Consider the following 27,738-nt stretch of genomic DNA (forward strand, 5'->3'; position numbering starts at 1 on the left):
TGAATGGTAATGAAAAGAAACTCAAACATAAAAGAAGCATCACCATGCCAGGCCTGATCAACAAGGAGAGGCAGAATGCTCTGCCTCTCAGTGTCTCTGAGATCACTTCCTGTGTCAGAGGTTACACTCTAGCCCTGACAGCATCCATGACCTACAACAACTTCGAGGACCATCCTATTGAAGGTGAGAACCTCATTTGTTAGTATATACAACAAAGTAAGATCATTACTACAAGTGATCATGAACATTCTCTGGGGGCCTTATACAAGTGTGCTTAAAATTATTATTCTGAATTTACTTCCCTTGTCTCCTAGGTAGTCTCCAGAGCTTCCACAATGCTTCTCAATGTAAACATTTACATAGGCACTGTCCAGGGGCTGTATTAACATAATTGAGTTAGTTTGACTTAATTGGCTGTTTGCCTATGGTTACTTGTCTTCATTTGATGCAGGTATCTTCATTTACCCACTGGAAGAATGCTCTACCGTTGTGGGATTCGAGGCTATGATCTCCAGCCAAATAATAACAGTGCAAATCAAAGACAAGTCCAAGATGGATGACTGTTACTTTGATTGCTGCACTACAGCTAATGGAGCCCTTCAGAGTGGCAGTGGTAAGAATGTGTCTCACGTCATGTCACCTCTGAAGGTTAGAGGAATCGTCACACACTGTCATGAAGTGGTCAGTGGTTCTGTAGCCTGGCCACAGATCTCTTTGTGCCATCTTGCCAACTCCTATGGTCATTTGTGTGACAATGTCAATTGGAGATGGCAAGACAGTCCAAACACAGACCAGTCTAGTGGTTTTGGTTCCAACTATGTATCTAGAATATAATCCAGTGAATAATGATAATATTGCTCTGAAAAATACAAAACATTACCATTTATGTGAGTTGTTCTGCTATGGTATTCCAGGACAGATAGTGCTGGATGAGGACATGGAGAGGACGGTGTTGGTGGTGAATCTGGGGGTCATCCCACCTCTGGAGACGGTCAACGTGCTGGTCAGCACCTCCTCTGAGCTGCCCACCCTGCCTGACGGGGGAATCCGTGTCACGTCACCCTCCGTGTGCACCCCGAGGGTCCAGAGGACCATCAACGAGGAGCAGGGACTCTCCCCTAACTTCCAGAACAGAACGTAATAATTCTGTGACAGTGTGTCATCATCATAACCACAACTGAATGTCAACGCTGTCTTGTCCAAATAAAAAATCTACAGTGCCATTTTGATCTTTAAAGGATACTTGATCTTTAATTTGTATTTTTTTTACCCCTTTTTCTGCCCATTTTCGTGGTACCCAATTGGTAGTTACAGTCTTGTAACTCTTGAGTCTTGAAGTATCCCTTTGACTGTGAACTTAGAAGTTAAGTTATTCACAACCTTCCGGTATTGGACATAAATTATTTTAAATGTTCTAGACAGAGAAAGAGCTGACTCGTGGACAATACATGATATGATTTTGTATTGTGGTATTTTTGCACAGGAGGGATAGGCATAATTGTGCCCTGGGTCCACATGAACAGACACCCATAAATCCCCAGCTGTGCATGGCCCTGCTGCTGGAGGAAGAGGCCATCAACTCCATCGACTATGAGTTTAGCTTCCAGCTGGAGATCAGAGCCCCCTATCTCCTTGCAGGTCAGAGACACAACACACACCCATCTACACATTGCAGTTTATTTGTATAATAATAAATGCAATTTATGTTCTTGACCAACAGTGACTTGCATAACGATATAGACATCCTTCCACTATGAGTAAAAAGCTACCTCCACACACAAACAGGATTTATTTGAGTATTTTTGTATGTGGACACCTGCTTGTCGAACGTCTCATTCCAAAATCATGGCATTAATATGGAGTTGGTCCCCCCTTTGCTGCTATAACAGCCTCCACTCTTCTTGGAAAGCGTTCCACTTGATGTTGGAACATTGCTGCGGGGACTTCCATTCAGCCATAAGAGCATTAGTGTGGTCGGGCACTGATGTTGGGCGATTAGGCCTGGCTCGCAGTCGGCATTCCAATTCATCCCAAAGGGGTTTGATGGGGTTTCGGTCAGGGCTCTGTGCAGGCCAGTCAAGATCTTCCTCACCGATCTTGACAAACCATTTCTGTATGGACCTCGCTTTGTGCACGGTGCCATTGTCATGCTGAAACAGGAAAGGACCTTCCCCAAACTGTTGCCACAAAATTGGAAGCACAGAATCATCTAGATTGTCATTGTATGCTGTATCGTTAAGATTTCCCTTCACTGGAACTAAGGGGCCTAGCCCGAACCATGAAAAATAGCCCCAGACCATTATTCCTCCTCCACCAAACTTTACAGTTGGCACTATGCATTCTGGCAGATTCGTCCGTCGGACTGCCAGATGGTGAAGTGTGATTCACCACTCCAGAGAATGCATTTCCACAGCTCCAGAGTCCAATGGCGGCAGCTTTACACCACTCCAGCTGACGCTTGGCATTGCGCATGGTGATCTTAGGCTTGTGTGCAGCTGCTTGGTCATGGAAACCCATTTCATGAAGCTCCCGATGACGCTGCTTCCAGAGGCAGTTTGGAACTCGGTAGTGAGTGTTGCAAACAAGGACAGACAATTTTTACACGCTTCAGCACTCGGCAGTCTCGTTATGTGAGCTTGTGTGGCCTATCACTTTGTGGCTGAGCCGTTGTTGCTCCTAGAGGTTTCCACTTCACAATAACAGCACTTACAGTTGACTGGGGCAGCTCTAGCAGGGCAGAAATATGACGAACTGACTTGTTGGAAAGTTGGCATCCTATGACGGTGCAACGTTGTACACTCTCGTTGGCTGGCCCTCGCTTCATACTCGTCGCCAAACCCACTGGCTCCAGGTCATCTACAAAACCCTGCTAGGTAAAGTCCCCCCTTATCTCAGCTCGCTGGTCACCATAGCAGCACCTACCTGTAGCACGCGCTCCAGCAGGTATATCTCTCTGGTCACCCCCAAAACCAATTCTTCCTTTGGCCGCCTCTCCTTCCAGTTCTCTGCTGCCAATGACTGGAACGAACTACAAAAATCTCTGAAACTGGAAACACTTATCTCCCTCACTAGCTTTAAGCACCAGCTGTCAGAGCAGCTCATAGATTACTGCACCTGTACATAGCCCATCTATAATTTAGCCCAAACAACTACCTCTTTACCTACTGTATTTATTTATTTATTTTGCTCCTTTGCACCCCATTATTTCTATCTCTACTTTGCACTTTCTTCCACTGCAAACCAACCATTCCAGTGTTTTTTACTTGCTATATTGTATTTACTTCGCCACCATGGCCTTTTTTATATTTTTATTTATATATATATTTTGTTTGCCTTCACCTCCCTTATCTCACCTCACTTGCTCACATTGTATATAGACTTATTTTTCACTGTATTATTGACTGTATGTTTGTTTTACTCCATGTGTAACTATGTGTTGTTGTATGTGTCGAACTGCTTTGCTTTATCTTGGCCAGGTCGCAATTGTAAATGAGAACGTGTTCTCAATTTGCCTACCTGGTTAAATAAAGGTGAAATAAAATAAATAAATAAATAAAAACGTTGAAAGTAAGGACATTCTACTGCCAATGTTAGTTTATGGAGATTGCATGGCTGTGTGCTCGATTTTATACACCTGTCAGCAACGGGTGTGACTGAAATGGCCGAATCCACTAATTTGAACGGTGTCCACATACTTTTGTATGTACTTTTGTATGTCTTTGTCAAGTGAAATCACAGTGGATGCCACTGTTTATTCCGCACTGTAGATTCTACACTGTAGATGCTTTAGAGGTGTTTTTGTGCAGGTGTGGAGAGCCCCTCTCATGCGATCCGGGCCGACGCAGACCCCCTGGCCCGCTCAGCCACCAGCGTTGTCATCACCCTGGCTGACAAATACACCTACGACTGCCCTGTGGAGATCCTCATCTACCCCAGCGGTGGGTACTGCACTTTAGTAGACACACCATCCACCACCCACCACTCAGCCTGGCAGACACTACGATTACTCACTCCTCTTCAAAATACAGTATCACATACCCAGAATAGACCAGTGTTTACCTATCCTCTGTGTTAAATCATCAACTATCTGCAGCAAACCATTCATTTAGCTAAGCCCTGTTATTTATATGAGGACCGTTAATCAGATCACATGGGGGGAATCATCAGCCTCTCTCGCTTTCTCTGCATATCTGTTCACCCTCAGCCCTTCCCCTCCATCGACCCTCCAACTCGTGCAAATGATGAGCTATCCTCGGGCTTACCCAGTCACCCACTCTCTCTGCATATCTGTTCACCCTCAGCCCCTCCCCTCCATCCAGCCTCCACCTTGTGCAAATGTATGAGCTATCCTCGGGCTTACCCAGCCACCCACTCTCTCTCTCTGCATATCTGTTAACCTTAAGCCCCTCCACTCCATCCACCCTCCACCTTGTGCAAATGTATGAGCTGTCCTCGGGCTTACCCAGCCAGCCACTCTCTCTCTCGCTCACTCTCACTCTCTGTCTCCCTCCCTTTCTCTCTCGCTCTCTCTATCTCTCCCCCCTCTTGCTCTCTTTCGCTGTCTATCTATCCTCTCCTGGTTGTCTTGACCTCTGCATGGACCAGTTGTCTCCCAGAGGCAATAATAAATCCCCAGATTGCTTATTCAATAGGCGCTAAGAGATGGCTTTGTCTACAAACAGACCTGGGGCCAGTTGCTCGCTGTGCAATTTAATTCAGCCCGATGTGGTGCTGGGGTTTCAATCTCATCAAGGAACTTGCTGAGCTCAACCAAATGGATGGCGCAGCGGTCTAACTGACTTGCCTAGTTAAATAAAGGTTAAATAAAAATAGAGAGATGAATGGAGTGCTTGCCGGTTTTTCGTCAGTATTGGTATAGCTAAATTAACTTGAATGATTTTGAAAAACGATTGTCGGTTTTCAAAGAAAACGCCATTGATTTAGTAAATGGTCAATAAAAACAGCTTGCCGTAAGTTCACTGCAAAGAGATGTTTTGAGAGATGCCTGTGGAGAGCAGAATTTGAGCAGGAAATAACAGTAATGGGACTATCATTTTGACTCCGACATCATTACAACTTGGAAATCTAAATCCAAGACGGATTTCTGTGACAGAAAAAATACGTACTATATCTAGCCACTATCTAGCTCATACTGAAACATGCTTGTTGTCTAGGTGATAATGTATCACATTAGTCTAATGGCCACAATCTCCTCTTCTGTCTAGATCCTCATCTGCCACATGTGCTGATTGAGGATGGAGACATGACACTGGAGGAGTACGATGATCACCTCGCGGGGAAGAGTGACTTCATCAAGGCCACCAAGAAGGACTCCAGCAATGAAAATAAAGTGAGTGCTGCATCAGATCTGAAATGCATCTTACACAGCAGCCTTAATGAGAGACACAGAAACAGCTGTCAGAAAATAACTTTTAGATTAAACAGGCTTTGTAAAATGGCAAGATGCTGCTTATAATTAAAGAAGAAAAGGGTGTAGCATAATGAATATTCAATTATACTCATCAGACAATAAGACCTTCTGCAAATATTTGTATTTGTATTTATTTGGACCGCAGCAGCTATTCTTCCTGGGGTCCAAACACATTAAGGCACTTGCATTACACATAAAACAACAAATAAAACAGTACATCATATAACATTATTACACCACTACTTATCTACAATACAAAATGTCCCCGCTGTTCCATAAGGTGTATTTCTATCATTTAAAAAAAATATGATTCTACTGCTTGCATCAGTTACCTGATGTGGAGTAGAGTTCTTTGTAGTCGAGGCTTTATGTAGTACTGTGCACCTCCCATAGTCTGTTCTGGACTTGGGGATTGTGAAGAGACCTCTCGTGTCATGTCTTGTGGGGTGTGCATAAGTGTCCAGTAGTGCTAGTAGTTTAAACAGACAGCCCAGTGCATTCAGCTTGTCAACACTTCTTACAAAAACAAGTAGCGATGAAGTCAATCCCTCCTCCACTTTAAGCCATGAGATATTGACATGCATAATTATTGTTAATGTTAGCTCTCCGTGTACATTTAAATGCCAGACGTGCTGCCCTGTTCTGAGCCAATTGTAATTTTCTTATGTCCCTCTTTGTGGCACCTGACCACATGACTGAACAGTAGTCCAAGTGCGATAAAACTAGGGCCTGTAGACCTGCCTTGTTGATAGTGTTGTTAAGAAGGGAGAGCAACACTTTATTATGGACAGACTTCTCATCATATTAGCTACTATTGTATCAACATCCAGGGTTATTCCAAGCAGTTTAGTCACCTAAAGTTGTTAATTTCCACATTATTTATTACAAGATTTAGTTGAGGTTTAAGGTTTAGTGAATGATTTGTCCCAAATACAATGCTTTTAGTTTTTGAAATATTTAGGACTGACGTATTCCTTGCCACCAATTCTGAAACTAACTGCAGCTCATTGCTGCAGTCATTTTAGTAGTTGTAGTAGCTGAAGTGTATAGTGTTGAGTCATCTGCATACATAGACACACTGACTTTACTCAAAGCCAGTGGCATGTCATTAGTAAAGATTGAAAGAAGTAAGGGGCCTAGACAGCTGCCCTGGGGAATTCCTGATTCAACCGGTATTATGTTGGAGGGGCTTCCATTAAAGAACACCCTCTGTGTTCTGTTAGACAGGTAACTCTTTATCCACAATATAGCAGGGGGTGTAAAGCCATAACACATACGTTTTTCCAGCAGCAGACTATGACCAAGGAACACCTTCAGTGCTCGATTGTCTCCACCAATTCTGTCCCCAAACAATTAGATTTTCTGATTTTAAGCATTCATCTTAAAAAATATATATCTTTGTTGACTGTTGCTGGGTGTTATCATCCACCATCAGCACTGGCCTGTACCCCACCTGTCCTATGGTCTCTCCTGGCCCCTTACACTAAGTCTGAATTTGTTCTGCTACGTGACCTAAACTGGGACATGCATAAACCACCTGACCAGGTCCTAAAGCAATGGGACTCCCTAAATCTTTCTCAGATTATTACCAATCCCACAAGGTATGACTCCAAACACCCAGAAAAGGCTACTGTTGTCCTCACAAATAATCCTGATAGGTATCAGTAAGTGTGTTTTTTGTAATGACCTTAGTGATCACTGTTTTACAGCCTGTGTTCGTAATGGCTGCTCAGCGAAACGACCTGTCCTTATTTGTCATAGACGCCTGCTAAAAACCTTTAATGAGCAAGCCTTCCTTCATGACCTGGCCTCTGTAAATTGCTATAGAATCAGCTTTATCCCTTCTGTCGAAGACACTTGGAACTTATTTTTTTATATTTTCTGTGGTATTGTTAACAAACACGCCCCCATAAAGAAAATGAGTTATTAAAAACAGGTTCAGCCCCTTGTTCGACCGTGATCTGGCAGAGTTACTCCACCTCAAGAATTCCATTTGGTGAAAGGCTTGGCACACGCATAATCAGGCTGACTGGCTCTCGTTCAGGCAAATGAGAAATAAGTGCACTCAGACTATCCGGAAGGCCAAAGTTAGTTATTGAAGGAGCAGTTCTCTCTCTGTGGGTCTAAGAACATCTGGAAAATGGTTAAAGACCTGGAGAATAAACCCTCCTCCTCACAGCTGCCCATGTCCCTTAATGTTGATGTGGTTTTTACTGACAAGGATGGCTGAGCTCTTTAATCACCAATTCATTAAGTCAGGATTCCTATTCGACTCAGCCATGCCTCCTTGCCCGTCCAACATTTCCTCATCTCCCACCCCTTCTAATGCGATTAGCCCTGATGCTCCTCCCTCTTTTTCCGCCTGCCCCGTTACAAAGTTGCTCCCTGCAGGCGGTCACCGAGTCTGAGGTGCTAAAGGAGCTCCTTAAACTTGACCCCAAAAAAACATCTGGGTCAGATGGTTTAGACCCTTTCTTCTTTAAGGTTGCAGCCCCTATCATCGCCAAGCCTATCTCTGACCTTTTTAACCTGTGTGACAATAATACTAGTACGAACTCGGACCCAGGCACAGAGAAACACAGCAGGCAGAGGTAAGGGTAAATCCAGAATATTTACAAAGGTCTTCACAGAAAAAACAAAGCAATAGCACACGAGCACACTAATCATTCTCTCTGGTTTGCAATCTTTTTTTCACTCAGGTTATGGATGTGATCACTACATCCGATGGATCTGAATACTAATTTCAAGCACATTTCTGCAGCATTAGTAAAGATGTGATCAATACATGTGGATGATTTCATTCCTGTGCTGTTTGTAACTACTCTGGTAGGTTGACTCATAACCTGAACCAGGTTGCAGGCACTCATTACAGTTTGAAGCTTTTTCTTGAGTGGGCAGCTTGATGATAGCCAGTCAATATTGAAATCACCCAGACAATATTCCTCTCTGTTGATATCACATACATTATCAAGCATTTCACACATATTATCTAGATACTGACTGTTAGCACTTGGTGGTCTATAGCAGCTTCCCACAAGAATGGGCTTTAGGTGAGGCAGATGAACCTGTAGCCATATTACTTCAAAAGTATTTAACATGAGATCCTCTCTAATCTTTACAGGAATGTGGTTCTGAATATAGACCGCAACTCCACCCCCATTGGCATTTCTGTCTTTTCTGTACATGTTATAGCCATATACTGCTATCACTGTTTCATCAAAGGTATTATTTAAGTGAGTTTCAGAGATAGAATATGAATGTCATCTGTTACTAGCATGTTATTGATTTCATGAACCTTGTTTCTTTCTCTACATATGTTATTGTGGGCTATTTTTAGCACTTTTCTGGGATGCTTGATTGTTTTTATTGCTTTATTGGGAAGCTTATCAGAAGTAGACATGACAATAGTATTTATGTTTGAGCTGTGCAGGGTGAGCTGCACACGGTGGACTTCCTACTGGGCACACTGCCTCATGCTAACAGTATAACTCTGGTTCATAGGCACGTGATTATTGCATACAAAAGCTGTAGGATCAACAGAGACATTCAGGGCAGTTAGAGGGACATAAATTAAGTTACTAACATTGTGTCTGCCAACACCCCTGGGACAATGTACATTTGCAGCAGCACCACGACAACTCAGCGACACAATGATAGGGATTATCTGAGCTTGGCGTGGGTCATTGATAAGTCATTGTCTCAACGCAGCCTTGAAATGCGTCCAGGACCCAAGTCCAGGACCCAAGATGATTTGTATGGACTTTGTCATTTCTGTAGAGCATCTTCTGTTTCCAGAAGGTGCCAAAGTTATCTATAAAAGTGAGCTACAGAGCTACAGTAATCTTTTATCCAGGTGTGTAATGCCAGTAGCCTGCTGTATCTTTCACACCCGCAGCCCATTGATGGTACCGGACGTGAAATAATTGGCCACTTTTTGGAATCTTTCAGTGCTAGAATCAGTTCTTTAAAATACATTTTCAGAAGTTCCGAGCTAGCCCTCCTAATATCGTTTGACCCCACATGGACTATGACAGCGTCAGCTCCCAGAATTTGTCGTAGAACGGTCGGAAGCAGCCTTGTAATGTTCTGTACTCGTGCTCCAGAATAGCACAGGGTTTTTTGCCCCCACACCTTTTGCAATTTTTGCATATTCAGGTATTTTACATTATTCCGGTGTCCATTATTATTCCATAAAAGTGTTTGATTTATTTCCACCTATCTGAAATGATTTTAAAACCACATATGACACACATTGGAGCTACGGTATGTTATTTAAATGGTGAGTTTATCATTTTTCTTGAGGTGAAATTATGTGTCAGTACAGATTGTACTTTATTCTCCACATGTCAGAATGGCACAACGGTGGTAGACACACAACGGTGGTAGACACACACAGTGACCAGTAGACCTAAACGGGAGGGAGAGAGAAAACACTTACGCCCTAAAATGGTGTGTGTGTGATTAAAAAGGGGTTACTATGGAAACAATGAAAGGTCCTCAGCCTTCTGCTTGGATCTACCTGCAAGAACACATTCACCGGTTGATCGAGTGCCCTTTCTTTCTCAAATAATGTGGGTCTCTTAAAGAAAAGGAAATCCTTGAATTATGAAATATTTTTATTTAAAGAAGCATAGCTGTAATTCAGCTTATCAAAAACATTCTGCGTGGAGAATATTTAACTGTTAGATCTATGTATTTCATGCACCTTTTGCATTATGGAAACAGCTGTGTTGTAGTTTAGGTGAACACTGTTTTGTTAAGAACTAGCTCTTTTTAATGCTGATCTTATCAGATGTGATTTGTAAGATAACTATATTTAAAAACAAATGCATGTACAAAGTTATTCCAATATGTGGATATGGCTCTCATTCAAAGCTTGCATGACGTGATTTTGATCTCATTTTCTTTCGTTCACCCTTCTCTTACTGTATCCTGTGGACCATGAGTAGACTAGATCTCAAGCACTTCACTCACCATGTTATCCTCTGGTCATGCGGCCATATGTAGGTGGATATCATTCGCAAGCGTCTCCACAAGGACATCCTTCACAACCCTGTGGTCATGCTCAACTTCTGCCCAGACCTCAAGTCCATGACCTCTGACCTGAGGAAGGTGCATGGAGAGTACATCTTCCTCATTGACCGCAGTGGGAGCATGAGTGGGGTCAACATCAGCCGTGTCAAGGTACTGTACGAGACTTCATAATAACCCATACATAACACATTCATAGGAAATGCATATAGTAAGCATAATTAGCTACATTCTAAACTTGTTAATTCAGGGCAAAGAAAAATGTATTAATGATAAAGGAATGATGTAGTATACTAATTAGGTGTCTTAAGTGTGGTTATACACGAATGGTGTGCTATTAATGACTCAATGACTCACTGCTCATAGAAAGTAGTCTTTACAAAGATGGAGTGAAGCTGCCACACCTTTCAATGGAATAGTCAATGGAAACTCAGCCCAGCTCAGACTTTATTTCCAGTGCATCTGACCGTAACGTTACCTGATTGGGCCAGGCTGAGTGATGTTTGACTAACCTCTCTGTCTGTGATGCAATTCGGGCCAGTGTGACTCAGATAGCTTCTGATTGTGAAGGGATGGGCTCCTCTTCCTTTGACACTCTCTGACACCCAAAGTCTGGCTTTCATCGATGATGATGCAACCATTCCTCCTCTGTTTCTTTGATCAGCCAGAAACTCCCCTAAATTGCCAGGCCCCAATTTGATACCACCTTTGACTGAATATAAAGAGATTGAGAAATTTAACACCCCCAAAATGCCAGACAACTATTTGATACCACCTCTTAAAATAAGGAGGGAAAAAGAGGAGAATATGTGGTTGATCTCTAGTGTTCCGGAACAGAACCGTTATTGTCAAATCTTGAGAATCAGTAAATAATTTTATTTTTAGCTCCAAAAACATGACTCATGTCTAGTATATAATTATGTAATTTGGTGAAGTTATAATGCTAGTGATAGGCTAAACACATTTCAATTCACATCATGTCATGATATTTCAGCTCTTCAAGCCAAGCCAAGTCCACCCCTCTCTCTCGCTCTCTCCCCACCCATGAAATGTCAGTCTCATCTCGTGCCTGCACCAATCAAACATGTAAACAACTATCTTACCCGATCCACAGCAAGCTGCTTTATCTGCATGTAAACAACTATCTTACCCGATCCACAGCAAGCTGCTCTATCTGCAGTAATTGGGGGAATAAATTAATGAGCTAAATGTAAAAACGAAGTTGATTTCAGAGGTTTAAAAAAAAATACTAAAAGGAACTATATGAACCGTTACCTTTTGTTTCGAACCGGTTCAGAACTTTATTTTCTGGTCGGAATACCAGAACGGAACAAAATAAATAGGGGTTCTGCTCAGAACGGAACAATGGAAAATTATTTTGGTGCCAACCCCTGGTGTTGAATACACAATGTGGTGTGACATCCATATTACAGCAAAACTTGAAATGACAGTTTTTTTTTGAGCGTTCTCTTTATAATAATACACTGGCCCCTTTGTCACACAGAGAAAATAATACAAATAAATTGGATTATATGGCACTTCTCTAGTGCACTACAAAGACGCTAAGAGTTAAGATGGTGGCACTGAGGAGGGCGCGTATCTTGCCGATTCCTGCTCGACTTTGCAACGCTGGCAACGAAGAAGAGGATAGAAAGGGAGACTCCAAGCTAGGTTGAAAGGACAGGCTACACGGCCTCCTCTTCCTAGTATCCTGATGGCTAATGTCCAGTCACTAGAAAATACACTTTGTGAACTCAGAGCAAGGCTTCAATTGCAGAGGGACATTAGGGAATGCTTTGTCTTTGTTTTTACAGAGACATGGCTTACGGACAATTCACTTGACTCTGCTATTCAACCAGACGGCTTTTCCATTTTCCATATGGATCGTACGGCAGCTTCTGGTAAGAGTAGGGGGAGGTATATGCTTCCTCATCAACAATTCCTGGTGTACCGAAGTTTAAAAAATCTCGAGCTCCTGTTCACTATATGCTATATATGCCACTATATGCCCAGAGAATTCACTTGTGTTATTATCACAGCTGTGTACATGCCGCCACAAGCAAACATCAAGGCGCAATTCAGCGAACTGTACAAGAACATTAGCCAGCAAGAATCCTATCACCCAGAAGCAGTCTTTATTATCACGGGAGATTTTAACTAACCAAGTGTTACCAACATTTATCCTGCGCCACGAGAGGAAACAAGGTGCTAGACCATGTGTACATAAATATCTGTGACGTGTACAAAGCCATCTCCACCCCAACTTTGGCCAATCAGATCACGTCTCTCCTTCTCCCCGCCTACAAGCAGAAAATCAAGACTGAGCCACCAACACAGAGAATAGTTAGGCGCTGGACAGAGGAGTCAGACTCAATGCTGCAGGACTGTTTCGAGAATACTGATTGGAATATATTCAATGACTCATCCATCCAGGACTCATCCATCAACATTGAGGAATCGTCAGTCACAGGCTTCATTAGGAAATGTGTTGATGAATTGTTGTACCCAAAATAACAATCCGGACACACCCGAACCGAAAACCCAGGATAAACGGAGTAATCCGTACCATTCTGAGAGCCTGTACTGCAGCATTCAATGTCCGCAGAACAAGCCCCAACGACTCAGTGGTGTGAGACGCGTACAAGGCAAGCAGGTATGAGCTCCGCAAATCCATTAGGGACGCAAAAAGATAATACAAAAACATAATACAAACTCAAACTTGAATCGATGTTTAACAACTCAGATTTGCGATGCATGTGGCAAGGACTACAGGCTATCATGGACTACCAAGGCAAATCCAGCTGTGTGGTGCCCACCGAAGCCTCCCTCTCAGACGAGCTTAAGACATTCTATGCTCGCTTTGAGGCAGACAATACCGAGCCATCCAGGAAGGCTCTCGCTGCTCCGAATGAGCAGGTGCTTTTGCTCTCCAAGGCTGACGTAAGGAAAACTCTCAAAAGAGTGAATATTCACAAAGCCGCAGGCCCAGATTGAATCCATGGCCGCATCCTCAGAGTGTGCGTTGGACCTCCCGAGTGGCGCAGACCCGGGTTCAATCCTGAGCTGTGTCGCAGCCGGCTGCGACCGTGAGACCCATGAGGCGGCGCACAAATAGCCCAGCGTCTTCCGGGTTAGGGGAGGGTTTGGTCGGCCGGGATGTCCTTGTCCCATCGCGCTCTAGCGACTCCTGTGGCGGGCCGGGCGCATGCACGCTGACACGGTCGCCAGTTGTACGGTGTTTCCTCCGACGCATTGATGCGGCTGGCTTCCAGGTTAAGCAAGCAGTGCAGCTTGGCAGGGTCGTGTTTCGAAGGACGCATGGCTCTCGACGTTCGCCTCTCCCGAGCCCGTATGGGAGTTGCAGCGATGGGACAAGACTGTAACTACCAATTGGATCTCACGAAAATGTCCACGACCGCAAGGCCCTCCAGTGGGTGGTGGACATCACGGGGGCCGTGTTCCCAACCATCCAGCACATCTACTTGAAACGGTGCCTGAGGAAGTATAGCAGCATCATCAAGGAACCCACATACGAGCTGTTCACTCCCTTACCGTCGGGCAGATGGTATCGGAGCATGAGGTCTGATAGAAACAGTCTCTGAGCCTGTTGGTATCTACAAGCCATCAGATTGCTGAAGACTTGAACTGGACTGACCACCTGCACCTACTCTCCGCACCTTAGCACACATGCAATCAATCACTAACACACACACACACACACACACACACACACACACACACACACACACACACACACACACACACACACACATACATATACATTCATGCTACAAATTTTTTACATTTGACATTTTAGTCATTTAGCAGACGCTCTCATCCAGAGCGACTTAGTCTTAAAATAGCTAGGTGGGACAACCACATATCACAGGCATAGAAAGTACATTTTTCCTCAATAACAGTAGAGTCAGAGCTGGGGGGGGGGTCAAGTGCAAGTGCTGTTTTTTGTTGGGGGTGGTCGAGGTGAGGAGGAGGATTATTTAAGATACTGTTTGAAGAGGTAGGGTTTCAGATGTTTTCAGAAGATGGGCAAGGACTCTGCTGTTCTAGCTTCAGGGGAAAGCTTGTTCCACCAGGACAGAGAAGAGCTTGGACTGGCCTGAGTGGAAGCTGCCATCCCTTAGGCCAGGAGACCTGAGGTGGCAGAACGGAGTGCTCGGGTTGGGGTTTAGGGTTTGAGCATAGCCTGAAGGAAGGGAGGAGCAGTTCCTCTTGCTGTTCCGTAGGTAAGCAACATGGTCTTGTAGTGAATGCGAGCTTCAACTGGAAGCCAGTGGAGGAGTGGGGGTGCCAGGACAGAGAACTAGGGAAGGTTGAAAACCAGGCGGGCTGCTGCGTTCTGGATAAGTTGCAGGGGTTTGATGACACCAGTGGGGAGCCCAGCCAACAGCGAGTTGCAGTAGTCCAGACGGGAGAGGACAAGTGCCGGATTAGGACCTACACACCGCTTCCTGTATGAAGTAGGGTCGTACTCTACGGATATTGTAGAGCATGAACCTGCAGGAACGGGTCACTGCTTTGATGTTTGCAGAGAACGACAGGGTGTTGTCCAGGGTCACGCCAAGCTTCTTTGCACTCTGGGAGGGCGACACTGTGGAGTTGTCAACCGTGATGGAAAGATCTTCGAGCGGGCAGGCCTTCTCCGGGAGGAAGAGCAGTTCCGTCTTGTGGAGGTTGAGCTTGAGGTGGTGGGTCGACATCCAATTTGAGATATCTGCCAGGCACGCAGAGATGTGTGTTGCCACCTGGGTGTCAAAAGGGGGGGAAGGAGAAAGGTAGTTGAGTGTCATCCGCATAGCAATGATAGGGAGAGACCATGTGAGGATATGACGGAGCCGAGTGACTTGGTGTATAGCGAGAAGAGGAGAGGGCCTAGAACTTAGCCCTGGGGGACACCAGTAGTGAGAGTATGTGGTACACACACATCACAACTGCTGCTACCAGACTCTTATTTACTATTGCTAATACTGCACAATTTAAACACTTGCCCCCTAATCCCCCCTTCCCTGATACATAAATGTAATTCATTTACTACAAACTTCCTGTATTATACATATGCTAAAATGTCTATTCTATTCTACTAAGCCATTTACTTTCTGTTCATATTCTTATCTTTTATTATTTCTTATTGTTTCATTATCAAGAAGGAACATGTAAGTAAGCATTTTGTTGGACAGTGTATACCATGTGTATCCTGTACATACGACTAATAACACTTTAAACTTTAAACAGTTTGTAATAACTAGCCTGATGCCAGAGAAGATCGTGTTAGAGGAGCTGTAATCTGGTCAACTGCTGCAGCCAAAAACGTTTTAACACATTTCCTCATATAGGTAAAGAGCACTTGCAGCAGGTGAACAAGGTTGATTGTTAGACAATGACTTAAAAAATTGACTGCCTGGTCTGCCTGTCTTGTTTCTTTTCTTTTTCTCTTTTTGCTCTCTACCTCGCTCTTTCCCACTTTTCTCATTTTGCTCTTCTACCTCTTGACCTTGTGTTTCTATCATGTCTATTCTGTTCCCAGGATGCCATGGTGGTGATTCTGAAGAGCCTTGTGCCTGCCAGCCTCTTCAACATCATCGGCTTCGGCTCCACATTCAAAACACTGTTTACTACCAGTCAGAGCTATGATGAGGTATGAGGCTGGCAGGACATGTAGTGTTTCTGCTTTCAGGTCAATATTAATTAACTGCGTGTCATTAATAAAATCTCTATTAGTAAATACTTAATCTCGCGGGACAGATTTGACAACTACAGGTAATCGAAGTATGAGTCAGAGACACGTTTGTCTATTGAGAGATCACTTTATTGGTCAATTGCAAACAATATCCAACCGAAATTTGACTTCCACTTTTAACCCAACCACTAGGAGAGGTGCAGGGGCTGCCACACTGGGCGCCTGAGGCGCTGTTGTTGTAGGGTGTTAAGTGTCTTGCTCAAGGGCACAACTGCAGGCAATAGCGTCTAGAATTTTATACAAGCAACCCTCTGGTTCCCAGCTCACTTGCCACCAGATTTTTCCAGTCAGACCAGGGATTCGAACTGGCAACCCTCCGGTTGCAGGCTAGCTTTTCTAACTGCTAGGCTATTTAATGCTACTATGCTTTTTCTCTTGCTTTCTACATTTTTCAGGAAACAGTAACCATGGCTTGTGAGTACATCAGGAAGATCCGAGCTGACATGGGCGGCACCAACATCCTGGCACCGCTCAAATGGATCCTGAGGCAACCGATGCACGCAGGTCATCCTCGCATGCTCTTCCTGCTCACGGACGGGGCCGTCAACAACACAGGGAAGGTCATCGAGCTGGTCCGCAGCCATGCCCGCTACACCAGGTAAACACACAATCAACATATACCTGTCCTTCACTTCCTCTTCTTACAGGCACTGGGGGAATCTATCAGTATGCAAACCCAGCATCCCTTACCATGGTGTAAAGGGGTTTATGAGTATTGTTAAATTGCTGTTCATTTTGCCCTAGCTGGAGGCTTCTAATCTAAACCCGTTGCAAAGTGCCCCATTTGATACCACGTGTGAATCAGATGTCCTCGAGCACCGCTTTAAGAGTTGGAATGGAATTGGACACAAGAACAATAGCACCACAACACTAACGAGCACAGTAGTCATATTAAATCTGATTGGGCTTGCTAATGCATTATGCACAAAGCAAATAAACAACAAACCATTCAGACATGTCATCAAGGCTAGGGGATTTTATTGCAAAACCTTCCCAGCTAGCACATTTGGTTGCTTGGAAGTTCACATTGGTTGTGGGAATGAAGCCGTTTCCTGACCGGTAACTTTCTTTAAATGTTCTGAGAACAGAACTGAAAATTTCACCTTTTCTGGGAATGTAAACTTTTAGATTGCAGGGAGGTTCTGAGAATGTTCTGGGAGGTTTTATTAATGAGAAATGATAGGTTATTAGTTTTTTTTTAAATAACTTCCACTGACTATTTCAATAAGACTTTTAATAACACAGCTAGCTTATATTGGCTTAGCACAGATAGGACACATGGACATTTATATCCTTAGGCAGTAATCATGCAAACACAAATATTTTTTTATTGTGACAAGGCATCAGTGAGATTCGAGTCTATAATCTTCTGTTCTCTATCCATAGATGGTGCTAGCATGCCCTTCCTTTTTTTTGACACGTACAAAACTGTTCATTTTTGTCTATTCAAACAGGCCTCATTTCAAACGAATCAAGCACTCATTAAGATCAGGTGTGGCCAATAAGTGGGCATGGTCAACACACCTGAACACACTTAACAAGAAAGAGGATAGAGAGACATTTGTTGATGCTGAGAACAGAATGTATATGTTTTTAAATAACATTCTTAGAACGTTCTCTCAACATTACTAAAGTTTTCTTGTGGTTTTTATGGATAGCTTTCTTAATGTTCTCGGAACAACTGACCCTTCGCTAAGCCCCTCTCAAGAATTTGTGGCAACCAATCGCAGTGCTCCAATGGATAACAACTGTCGTCGAGTCCTACACCTCGGACAAGCTCAAGTTTAAAACATATTAAATTGAGAGTTTTCTTCAAAAAATACATTGTTTAAATGGTTAAATAATTTTACAGTGCACCAGGGGTACTTGCTACTGTGATTCCTGAAATGCAGAGCCTGATGTAGTATTTTTCGAATCGGAAATTATACTTTTGTTACATTGTTTGCTAGCTCAGCTGGTTAGCTAGCTCTCAGTCTCATTGACCACCAAATGTTGCTAATGCTAGCTAGGTAGCCACTTAATATAACATGCTTTTTGAAATGTATTTTAACTAGCTAAATTAGCCATGTTATTAATACAACTGCCATCTGCTGTCGACATCAAGATTTGAAAGCACTAGCTAGTTAGCAGCATTGACTGCATGCTGACAGTGAATTCGGAGCCATTCAGTGGCTAGCCACACCACAAACAAATTTTACCAGGTTCTCGTAAAGCAATTGTAATGACAGTCCACCACAACATACCCGAGCATTTCCTGGTTAGCAAGGGGTAGTCTGTATTTAATTTCATTGTGTATTAAAGACACAATTTGAGATCATTCTGAGGGGATTTCGCCAGTGGTTCGTATGGGGAAATGGGCTTCCCGGGAAAATGTTGTCCAAGGTTGCAACAGTAACCAAGGGAGGTGGGGCTTAGTGAAGGGTTAATATGAGAACATTACTTTAAATAGAACGATGAGGAAACCTGTAGGAAACATAATGCTGAAGTACTGAGATTTCCACAGAAGAACGTTGTTTCTTATAGTTCTCTGAACTATTTGAGAACATTCCTAATGTCAAACCAGTTGGAGAACGTTCCTATAACATTACCAACATTTTAATTAAAAATGGAATTAAATGTACCCATGTTTCAACTTTTAGGTAACGATCTGTTAACCTTTTACTGCAGTGGGCTAAATCAGGGCCACAGTGATTATTGGTAGTCTTAAGCAAATCTACTTTGAAACTAAAGTATACACCTGACACACATGGTTATGGGCTTAAAGAAAGAAGACACCAGTACCATGTCAGATATAAAGTTGAAATGTATTCAATTTTGCATCCCAATATTACACTTTATATACAACACAGAAGACTGAAATATATAACAAAACTGTTTAATATAGAAACACCAGATTGTCAATCATTAAAAAATATATATATCTTTATGAATTATGAAAAATATTAATAACATTCCACCCATGAGGCCAAAGAGGGCACTTTTGGTCATTGGGCTACAGTACCAACAAATGTATGTTTTTTGTCAAGTCCTTAAATGTGTTGCGAATTTTCAAAGCCAAGGAACTATCCTACACCATTCCCAGAAGGTTGTGTGATGGTTGTATGCAAAATAACCACATGACACCAACACGCTCATTAAGCTCTAAGAAACATATGGCTCTCAGAACGTTATATGGTGGCTGTGCTGTTATTGCTCAGTAATCCTTTTATAATGAAGCTTGGAAATATGCACCTTATGCTCGCACAGTACTTGATATTATTTAGTGTGACTTCAAAAACCTGTAGCTCAATCAGGATTGGATATTAGGGGTGCGCGGGTCAGCTGTTTGTTCACCCGCACCCGCAATTGCTAATAACCCATCCGCAACCTTCCGACTATACAGTGCCTTCGGGAAGTATTCAGACCCCTTGACTTTTCCACATTTTGTTACATTTCAGCCTTATTCTGAAATTGATTATATATATATTTTTTTTTAATCCTCAGCAATCTACACATAATACCCCATAATGCCAGAGCAAAAACAGTATTTTATGTGGTTGAAATAGGCTACTATCAGCTTTTAAAGATAGCAACTCCACAGATGGAACTGCATTCACATTCTCTCAAGATACTGAAAGAAAAAAATCATATTTCTCCACTCCTGTTCCCGAGTCAACATTTTGCCTACATTTGGTGTATCATTTTACTGCAAGAAATGCTTAATTCTGCAGGAGTTAATATAAAGGTAATGTAAGATGTTATAGACCTGCAGTGTCCAGAGTTCAGTTTCCATTTAACCCATCTAAACAGTAGGCTACAGTTTCCTTGAGGTACCATACGCCTATTTGAAGTCAGTCTTGCTACTATCCAATTGGTATAATATCCATAGTTTCCAAACTTTACTTTTCTGGCCCCTCCCTTCTCTTTATTTTCAACTCTCCATTTCGCAGCTTTTCTCTTATTGAATTAAAGATGCTCTATGCGGAAATCACTCCTCCATTTCCTGGTTGCTAAAATTCTAATAGTTTGCCTAATTTCAGTTTATGTGACAAAACAAGCAAGTATAGTGTAGAGAATCCTTGTACCATCTAAACCATTGTGAAATATATTTTACATAACCAAAAATATTGTATTTTCAGCTGTTTGAAGCTGGTGTACAAAACCGAAAGTGAAAGATGCAAAAACGAAATGTAAGAACGGGCACATAAAACAGATCTACTGCTTCTTAGACTTGCTTTCAATTAGATTGACCGTTCTATAACACAAATGTTTATGTGAATTTGGTAAGGTCACTCAAAGAGTTACATATATTGCAGCTTTAAACTCCAACATTGTCCTTTTCGCCTCCATAGATAGACATTGACATTTACTGACATTTACGATCCCAAAAGCATTTGTCGTTTAGCTTGTAGGCTGTTTGGCATGCATACAGTTTGGCCTACAAAGTTTAGTCTTATGCGCAAATGCCAGAGCATGAAATGATGAAATAAAAATGCCAATGTAACATATAGATATAAATTGCACAAGAATGATAGGCTACATTTATGGATTTAAGGTATTATTTTCTCTTTGTTCAACCCGCCCACCACCACCCGCCCTTAATCCACACAATATTTCATGGCCCTAAACCCGCCCCGCGCGGACTGCTGGTTATGAATCAACCCGCGCAACACTATTGGGTATGGTAAAGTCAAAGCAACTCAGTGTCAACAAAGTCATATGGTAATATGCTAATATTTTCAAACACTGCAGCATCTGAACATGGGGAGATGCTCTGAACATGCCCCTGAAGAATCAAAACACCAGCTGTTGATAGACCAAGACCGCCAATAACACAATACTGTCTGCAGGGAATTGGTTATTGTTTCACTTTGGTTGTTGCATCTCCAATCTCAGTCCGCAGTCATCCTCTCTTGAACTACAGCTGATGTAATTAACTTTAAATATTGCCCTTTTTAAAGGATGAATAACCCCTAGATGATTGGATTAGATACACAGTGGTCTGGCCAATCCGTCCGCGCGCCCAGAATCATTATCGCTCCACACTCACAAATCAGCACATCCCAGGTCAGTGGACAGAGAAAATACTAATGAACCTCTGCTACCAGGTCTGCATCACAAATAGCACCCTATTTCCTATATAGTGCACTACTTTTGACACTATGGGCCCTGGTCAAATGTAGTGCACTGTATAGGGAATAGGGTGCCATTTGGGACACAGCCCACATCAGACATGTAGCTATGCTAAAGATTGTGCTTCCTTTTTAATCCCCACTGTTTGCCCTCACCAACTATGCAGAGCGGCCATCGCTGGTGCATCTGCTGATGTTGAGATGGAGATTGACATCTCTAATTTGTACTCAGTGTGACATGTGAAGTGAAATTAACAAACCTAATGGGAAATCTGATAAGGAGACATGGCATTAGGCTGCATGATGATGAAAATTGACCATCAACAGAGTCCGATCATTTCTCACTCTCTGTCTCACTCTCGGTCCTCATCAGGCTAGTGATAGGTAGTTCTGCTCTTTTTACTGACTCTGATCTTTTCGACTAATTTAGTCAAAAGAGCGAATCTTTGGACTAATTTCATTCATTTGACTCAATAATGGCCAGAGCCACTAGGACCCCCTATCCATTTTTATTATACCTCAGTGCCCTTTACCGGCGAGCGATGAACTGAAAACTCGAAAAGAGTCATGAATGATTCTACGAGCCTCTTGTCCACATGTGCCGCATTCAAAACAACTGGGAACTCAGATCTGGGAGATCTCCTACTTCCGACTTCAGGGCGTTCAAGACAACTGAGAACTCGGAAGGAAACAAGCTCCAACTGGGAAAATTAGTTTTGAACGGTCATACAACTCAGAATTCCTACTCGGATCTCTTTCATTGACTTCATGAGTCGTCGAGTTCACAGTTGTTTTGAAAGCACCAATGTTGTTCACCATAGGGGGTTTATTGGAGCTGTCATTTGTTACTGAGACTTGTAAACGTGTGCTTTAAACGATGTACATTTGTTGATTGCTAGGCATACAGATTCATATTTCTTGATACATTTGAATCGAGGTCTAGTTTGTGAACTACTCTTGGTGCAATGCATTCATTGACTGCCTTGAGGGTGCCTGACGACACACTAAATTCTTCCTCTGCTCTGTCATTTGCTACATACTTCTCATTGCGGAGAATTAACTACATTTCGCATCATCTAGTTTTCTTCTGCTATGTGCAGCAAATTACATGGACTTATAAAACCAAAACTTTGCGGGGGGGTGTGTTGTAATATACCACCACAACTTTGAGCTACTGGACCATCTCAAGAGGTCTCTGTGAGGGAATAAATGTCTGAGAGATAGGGTGTCTGATGCTTATTAGACTCCGATACCTACAGACATTTTCAGGCCGCTGGTCTTTCCAGGCCACTAAGCCACTGAGATGTGAATCTTGTTTTGGCAGGTGCTACACCTTCGGCATCGGTCAGAGTGCTTGCAGGAGACTGATGACAGGACTGGCGGCCGTTTCCAAAGGAACGGCAGAGTTCTTGGCAGAAGGGGAGAGACTGCAGCCCAAGGTCCTCATTTCCAATGACATGTTTATCCTCCTCTTTGCGACAACCATCTATTCTGAATGTCATAGAGGGCCATTATGCAGTGGATGCAAATTGTTCAGACAGAGTGCTCGCCACTGTTAGCAATTAACAATTCATTTTGTTGAATAAAACGCCCATTAGAATCAGCCTGATTCACAGCATACTTTATGTTTTAAAAGGATCCTTTATTATTCCACACTCACAGGCTTACAGGCTCTAGTCTTGTTTTCACAAAATAAATTGTATTGCACAGACGGAGGGAATGTCCTAATTTCAGTAGACAATGCGGTATTCTAGGAATCTGCGTTTCACCTCTATAATGCTGGCACTCAAGGAAGGCAATGTCATCTGCATCTCTGCCTGTACTCTCCCAGATCACTGAACATCATAAGAATAACTTCAATAGATCTCTGTTTCTATTCTATTTCAACTGTATCTCTCTTATCTGTATATTCTCCCAGATTATTAAATCGCTGAAGAAGACCATGGCCCCAGTGCTGAGTGACATAGCCATCGACTGGTTGTTCCCTGACACCAAGGAGGTGTTGCTCTCCCCAGTGGGCTCCACATTCCTGTTCCCTGGGGACTGTTTGATTGGCTACAGCGTGGTGTGCGACACCACGCGCTACCATCCCAATCCCAAATCTGTAAGTAGCCCTACACCTTGACATAAAGTGTCTATGTAATATGTATTCATATTTCTTAGTGTGATTAAGATATTGAGTCTCCTCACTCCTGAATGAGACTCAAGCACATCATCTGTTCCCCTCTATTTCAATTCAATAGATCTTCTCTATGTTAAGTGATTGAAGTGAAGGATGTGGATTATTTTTTGAAGGCTAAAATATCCTCTCTGAAAGGTGTCGAAAAGCTATATCTTGAAATGAATGGCTCGGTCAGCAACTATCAATTACTCTCTCAAGTGGTGTAGAGATGCAGCACTCAAACATTTCTCCTTCAACTCTTCCGCCAGGATAAAAGGAGGCGATACAGTATGATGCATTCCAATGTGTCAGCTAGCTCAGTGTTTTACCACTCCCAAGAGGAGGACCCAGGGACGACTACAGGCTTCTCTGACGGTCCAGAAATGCACAGGGACATACACTCCAGCCTGCCGTTTGACTCCTATCTGGACTCCATGTCAGAAAGCAGCCCTGGCCCCACAGAACACAAAGCCATGGGTAAGAATCTAGAGGTCTGAGATCATCTCTGCCTTTCCACTGGTTCAAATGCCATTTGTGTTTAGTTGGTCCAATTCATGCGATAACGATCACTTGGTCAGACATGATAACGTGTTCAGACATGAAAACTTGTATTTGTGCACACAAATTAATGTGATCTTTTCACAAACCCATAGGAATGGACAGCAAATCGTCACCTAGAAGACGTGTGTATAGCACCAGCCAGATAGTGGAATACAACCAAAACATGAAGAAGACCTACACTCCCAGTGACCCCAGGTCTGTAGAGGGGAAGAACCCACTGAGGAGAGCTCAGGTCCAGGAGCTGAATGGACAGACCAGCCCTGACTATGGAGCACAGTGGAAGACTGACTACCACGTGAGTGCAGTGTCTGTGATCTTGTGGCACTGCCAACAGATCTGGGTCTCGACCCTGGAAACTGCATTTCGATTCCTATGTCCCCTCTTCCTACTGTGTCTCTGTCCTCATCTATCTCACACTCTACTTATAACCTGAGGAAGAATGACTACGAGGGGAATTGTTCAAAAAGAAAAACATGTATAGAAATCATTAGAAACATGTCTTAATATGATACACATGGTTCATTGATTTCAATCTTCAAATATAATCGTTTAAGTGACAATCCAATTTAACCACACAAAAGCAATTCAAGAAACACCACAGAATACCTAAGACATTGGCGCAAAAATAATAGGCTTTCATGGTAAAAGTAAAAACCATTATTCTGGAAAATATTGGTTTTTACAGGTTGATCTTGCAGCATATGTCATTTTGTACACGAACATGAAAACCCCAAATCTCTTTCGGACAATTATATTGTCTTTTCGATAAGATATGCCAGGAAGTCAGTGTTGAAATTGCAGTGACGGTGGATGAGTAATAATGGCGTGGGAGTTGGAGTGTAATCAAGAATACAAAAGAGGAATGTTCTCTCATCACTAATGAGGGCCACCATCATTTCATGAATGATAATGGACTGTCTGAAAGTTGCCCAGAGCGCATTGGTATAATGAGGCAAGGCTCACCTGTCATTCCATGGTTTCTGCCCTTGTACAAATGATATACTTGGAATTTGACTTTGATCTGCATAGTGTGATAGTTACTAGTGCACGCAAGACTTGGTTCTGGGTGCTGAAATTATTGACCTGCTTATTAAGACAAAACAGGTTTCATGATCATCAACAGAAAGCATATAAAGAAATATAAGAAAACATTTTATACAAATTGACATCAGCTAATTCAAATTATGGCATAACCCATGTCATAAAAGGCGTTGTTCTTGATTTAGTGCAGGTATTCCCAAGCAATGCCGTCGGGGGTACACCAAATAAAAATGTGATTACATTTTTTCTCGCCTAAGTAGCCTCGTTTCACTGCCAAAAATAAAATTAAACCAAGTGTTCAGCGAAATAACAACACAATGTCAAATACAGGTAGCCTAGTCAAATAATTAACATCCAATCACATTAACCGTTACTCTCTCGCGGGAATTCCACTAACGGTCCGTATGTAGCCAAACGTAGCTGCTGATCATGTTGGTATCTGTACTGATGGCGCAAAAGCCATGACAGGGAGGCATAGTAGAGTGGTAACCCGCGTGCAAGTAGTTGCTCCTGGGAAGCCCCTTGGGTGCACTGCAGCATCCACCGAGAGGTTCTTGCTGCCAAGGGAATGCCTGACAGCTTGAAAGACATTTTGGACACTGCAGTGAAAATGGTTAACTTTGTTAAAGCAAGGCCCCTAAACTCTCGTGTATTTTCTGCACTATGCAATGACGTATGCGGGTGATGTTTTTTATCGCCTGAATGATCTGAATCTAGGATTACAAGGACTCTCCGCAACTATATTCAATGTGCGGGACAAAATTCAGGCTATGATTAAGAAGTTGGAGCTCTTCTGTCTGCATTAACAAGGACAACACACAGGTCTTTCCATCATTGTATGATTTTTTTGTGTGCAAATGAATTTAAGCTTACGGACAATGTCAAATGTGATATAGCGAAGCACCTGAGTGAGTTGGGTGCGCAATTACGCAGCTACTTTCCCGAAACGGATGACACAAGCAACTGGATTCGTCATCCCTTTCATGCCCTGCCTCCAGTCGACTTACCAATATCTGAACCAGAGAGCCTCATCGAAATTGCAACAAGCGGTTCTGTAAAAAATTTAATTTAATCAGAAGCCACTGCCAGATTTCTGGATTGGGCTGTACTCAGAGTATCCAGGCTTGACAAATCATGCTGTTAAGACACTGATGCCCTTTGCAACCACGTACCTATGTGAGAGTGGATTCCCGGCCCTCACTAGCATAAAAACTAAATACAGGCACAGACTGTGTGTGGAAAATTATTTAAGACAGACTCTCTCAAATACAACCCAACATTGCAGAGTTATGTGCATCCTTTCAAGCACCTTCTTCTCATTAACCTATGGTGAGTCATTTACAATTTTCGATGAACAAATAAGGTTTTATATGTAAGATGGTTAAATAAAGAGCAAAATTGTTGATTGTTATTATTTGTGCCCTGGTCCTATAAGAGCTCTTTGTCACTTCCCACAAGCCGGGTTGTGACAAACTCACACTCATTCTTATGTTTAATAAATGTATTGTATAGTGTGTGTGTGTGTGGCAGGATTACAATGATGGCAAAAAACAACATTTGAGAGTGCGCTGACCTTGGTGCTAGAGGGGGTACGCAGCTGGAGGTTGAATGTTTGAAGGGGTACGAGACCATAAAAAGTTTGGGAACCACTGATTTAGTGTAATCATTGGAATGGGCAAAAACACTTTGCTCTGATGACTGAGTCTATCATTACTGCATGCACAATACCATCACTGTAATGGTCCTTATTAACACTTAAGTGAGCTTCTTGCCTGAATGGGCATGGTCGCATTAGTCTGTGTTCGGTTCACAGTCGTGGAGACTAAGTCAATGGATGTATTGCAATTATTCTGGACATAAATTAACATTGCAATAAAGTTTAATAACATCTTTGGTCATAGTATTTAGCTAAACATGTATCTTTATGTCTAACCCCTGACAGCCACAGCTGGTGAACCTGTGTGCCACATCTGCCACGGCTTCCAGGGGGCGTACTGCCAACGGGGCTTCTCACAGACCTTCCCCCCATCTGGAGTGGGCTCCCCAAGAGGTGGACCCAGAGCAGGCCCAGCCCCCCGGCTCCAACCTGCAGGCCGGAGCCACCATGAGCAGGGCTGGCCCAGAGCACGCTCCAGGAGGAGCCAGGAGCACCAGTGGGGAGGACTGCTCCTCCTCCACTGACCCTTCTGTCGGCAGCTTAGGAGACGCAGGTGCATCCACAACCACAGCCCTCCCACTCACCCTAACATTGAGCAATGGTAGACACACTAATCTATTAAATAACTGATATCCCAGACAAGATGTCTAACTTCTCATTGTTGTGTTACCAGACTGCTACCCCAATCAGCTGTGTGAGATAGAAACCCCCCAGGAGCCTTCAGCCACGCCAGACCTGAACACCACCCCTGCCTGTCAGGAAGTGGTGAAGGGGGACTGTAAGGCCGTGGTGTCGGGCCTGCTCTGCGGGAAGCCAGTCAAGTGGGAGGTGACCTTTGATATAAACCCCTACCTGAAGGGCAGAGAGCGGGAAGAGAAAGTTCACGAGGAACTGTGGAACGAAACGTTCCATCATCTGGCTGGACGTTCCATTATTCAGGATTTTGAAAACATGGCAGATAAGGAGTGTGAGATTGAGCATGGTGCGTAA

The 27,738-nt window shown here is 43.1% G+C and overlaps 1 protein-coding gene across 1 annotated transcript; it reads left to right on the top strand.

Annotated features, from left to right (window-relative positions):
- The first annotated feature begins 44 nt into the window (after positions 1 to 44).
- Positions 45 to 27,738, top strand: LOC120061173 (von Willebrand factor A domain-containing protein 5B1-like). Its single transcript, XM_039010765.1, has 15 exons — positions 45 to 183; positions 452 to 648; positions 920 to 1,137; positions 1,484 to 1,638; positions 3,807 to 3,938; positions 5,226 to 5,350; positions 10,439 to 10,615; positions 16,005 to 16,115; positions 16,613 to 16,815; positions 22,653 to 22,767; positions 23,247 to 23,432; positions 23,759 to 23,966; positions 24,143 to 24,345; positions 27,034 to 27,301; positions 27,422 to 27,738. Exons 1-15 carry the CDS (start codon positions 45 to 47, stop codon positions 27,736 to 27,738), a joined length of 2,754 nt encoding a protein of 917 aa, XP_038866693.1.

The sequence above is a fragment of the Salvelinus namaycush genome, chromosome 16 (assembly GCF_016432855.1).
Source record: "Salvelinus namaycush isolate Seneca chromosome 16, SaNama_1.0, whole genome shotgun sequence".
Taxonomy (NCBI): Eukaryota; Metazoa; Chordata; class Actinopteri; order Salmoniformes; family Salmonidae; genus Salvelinus; species Salvelinus namaycush.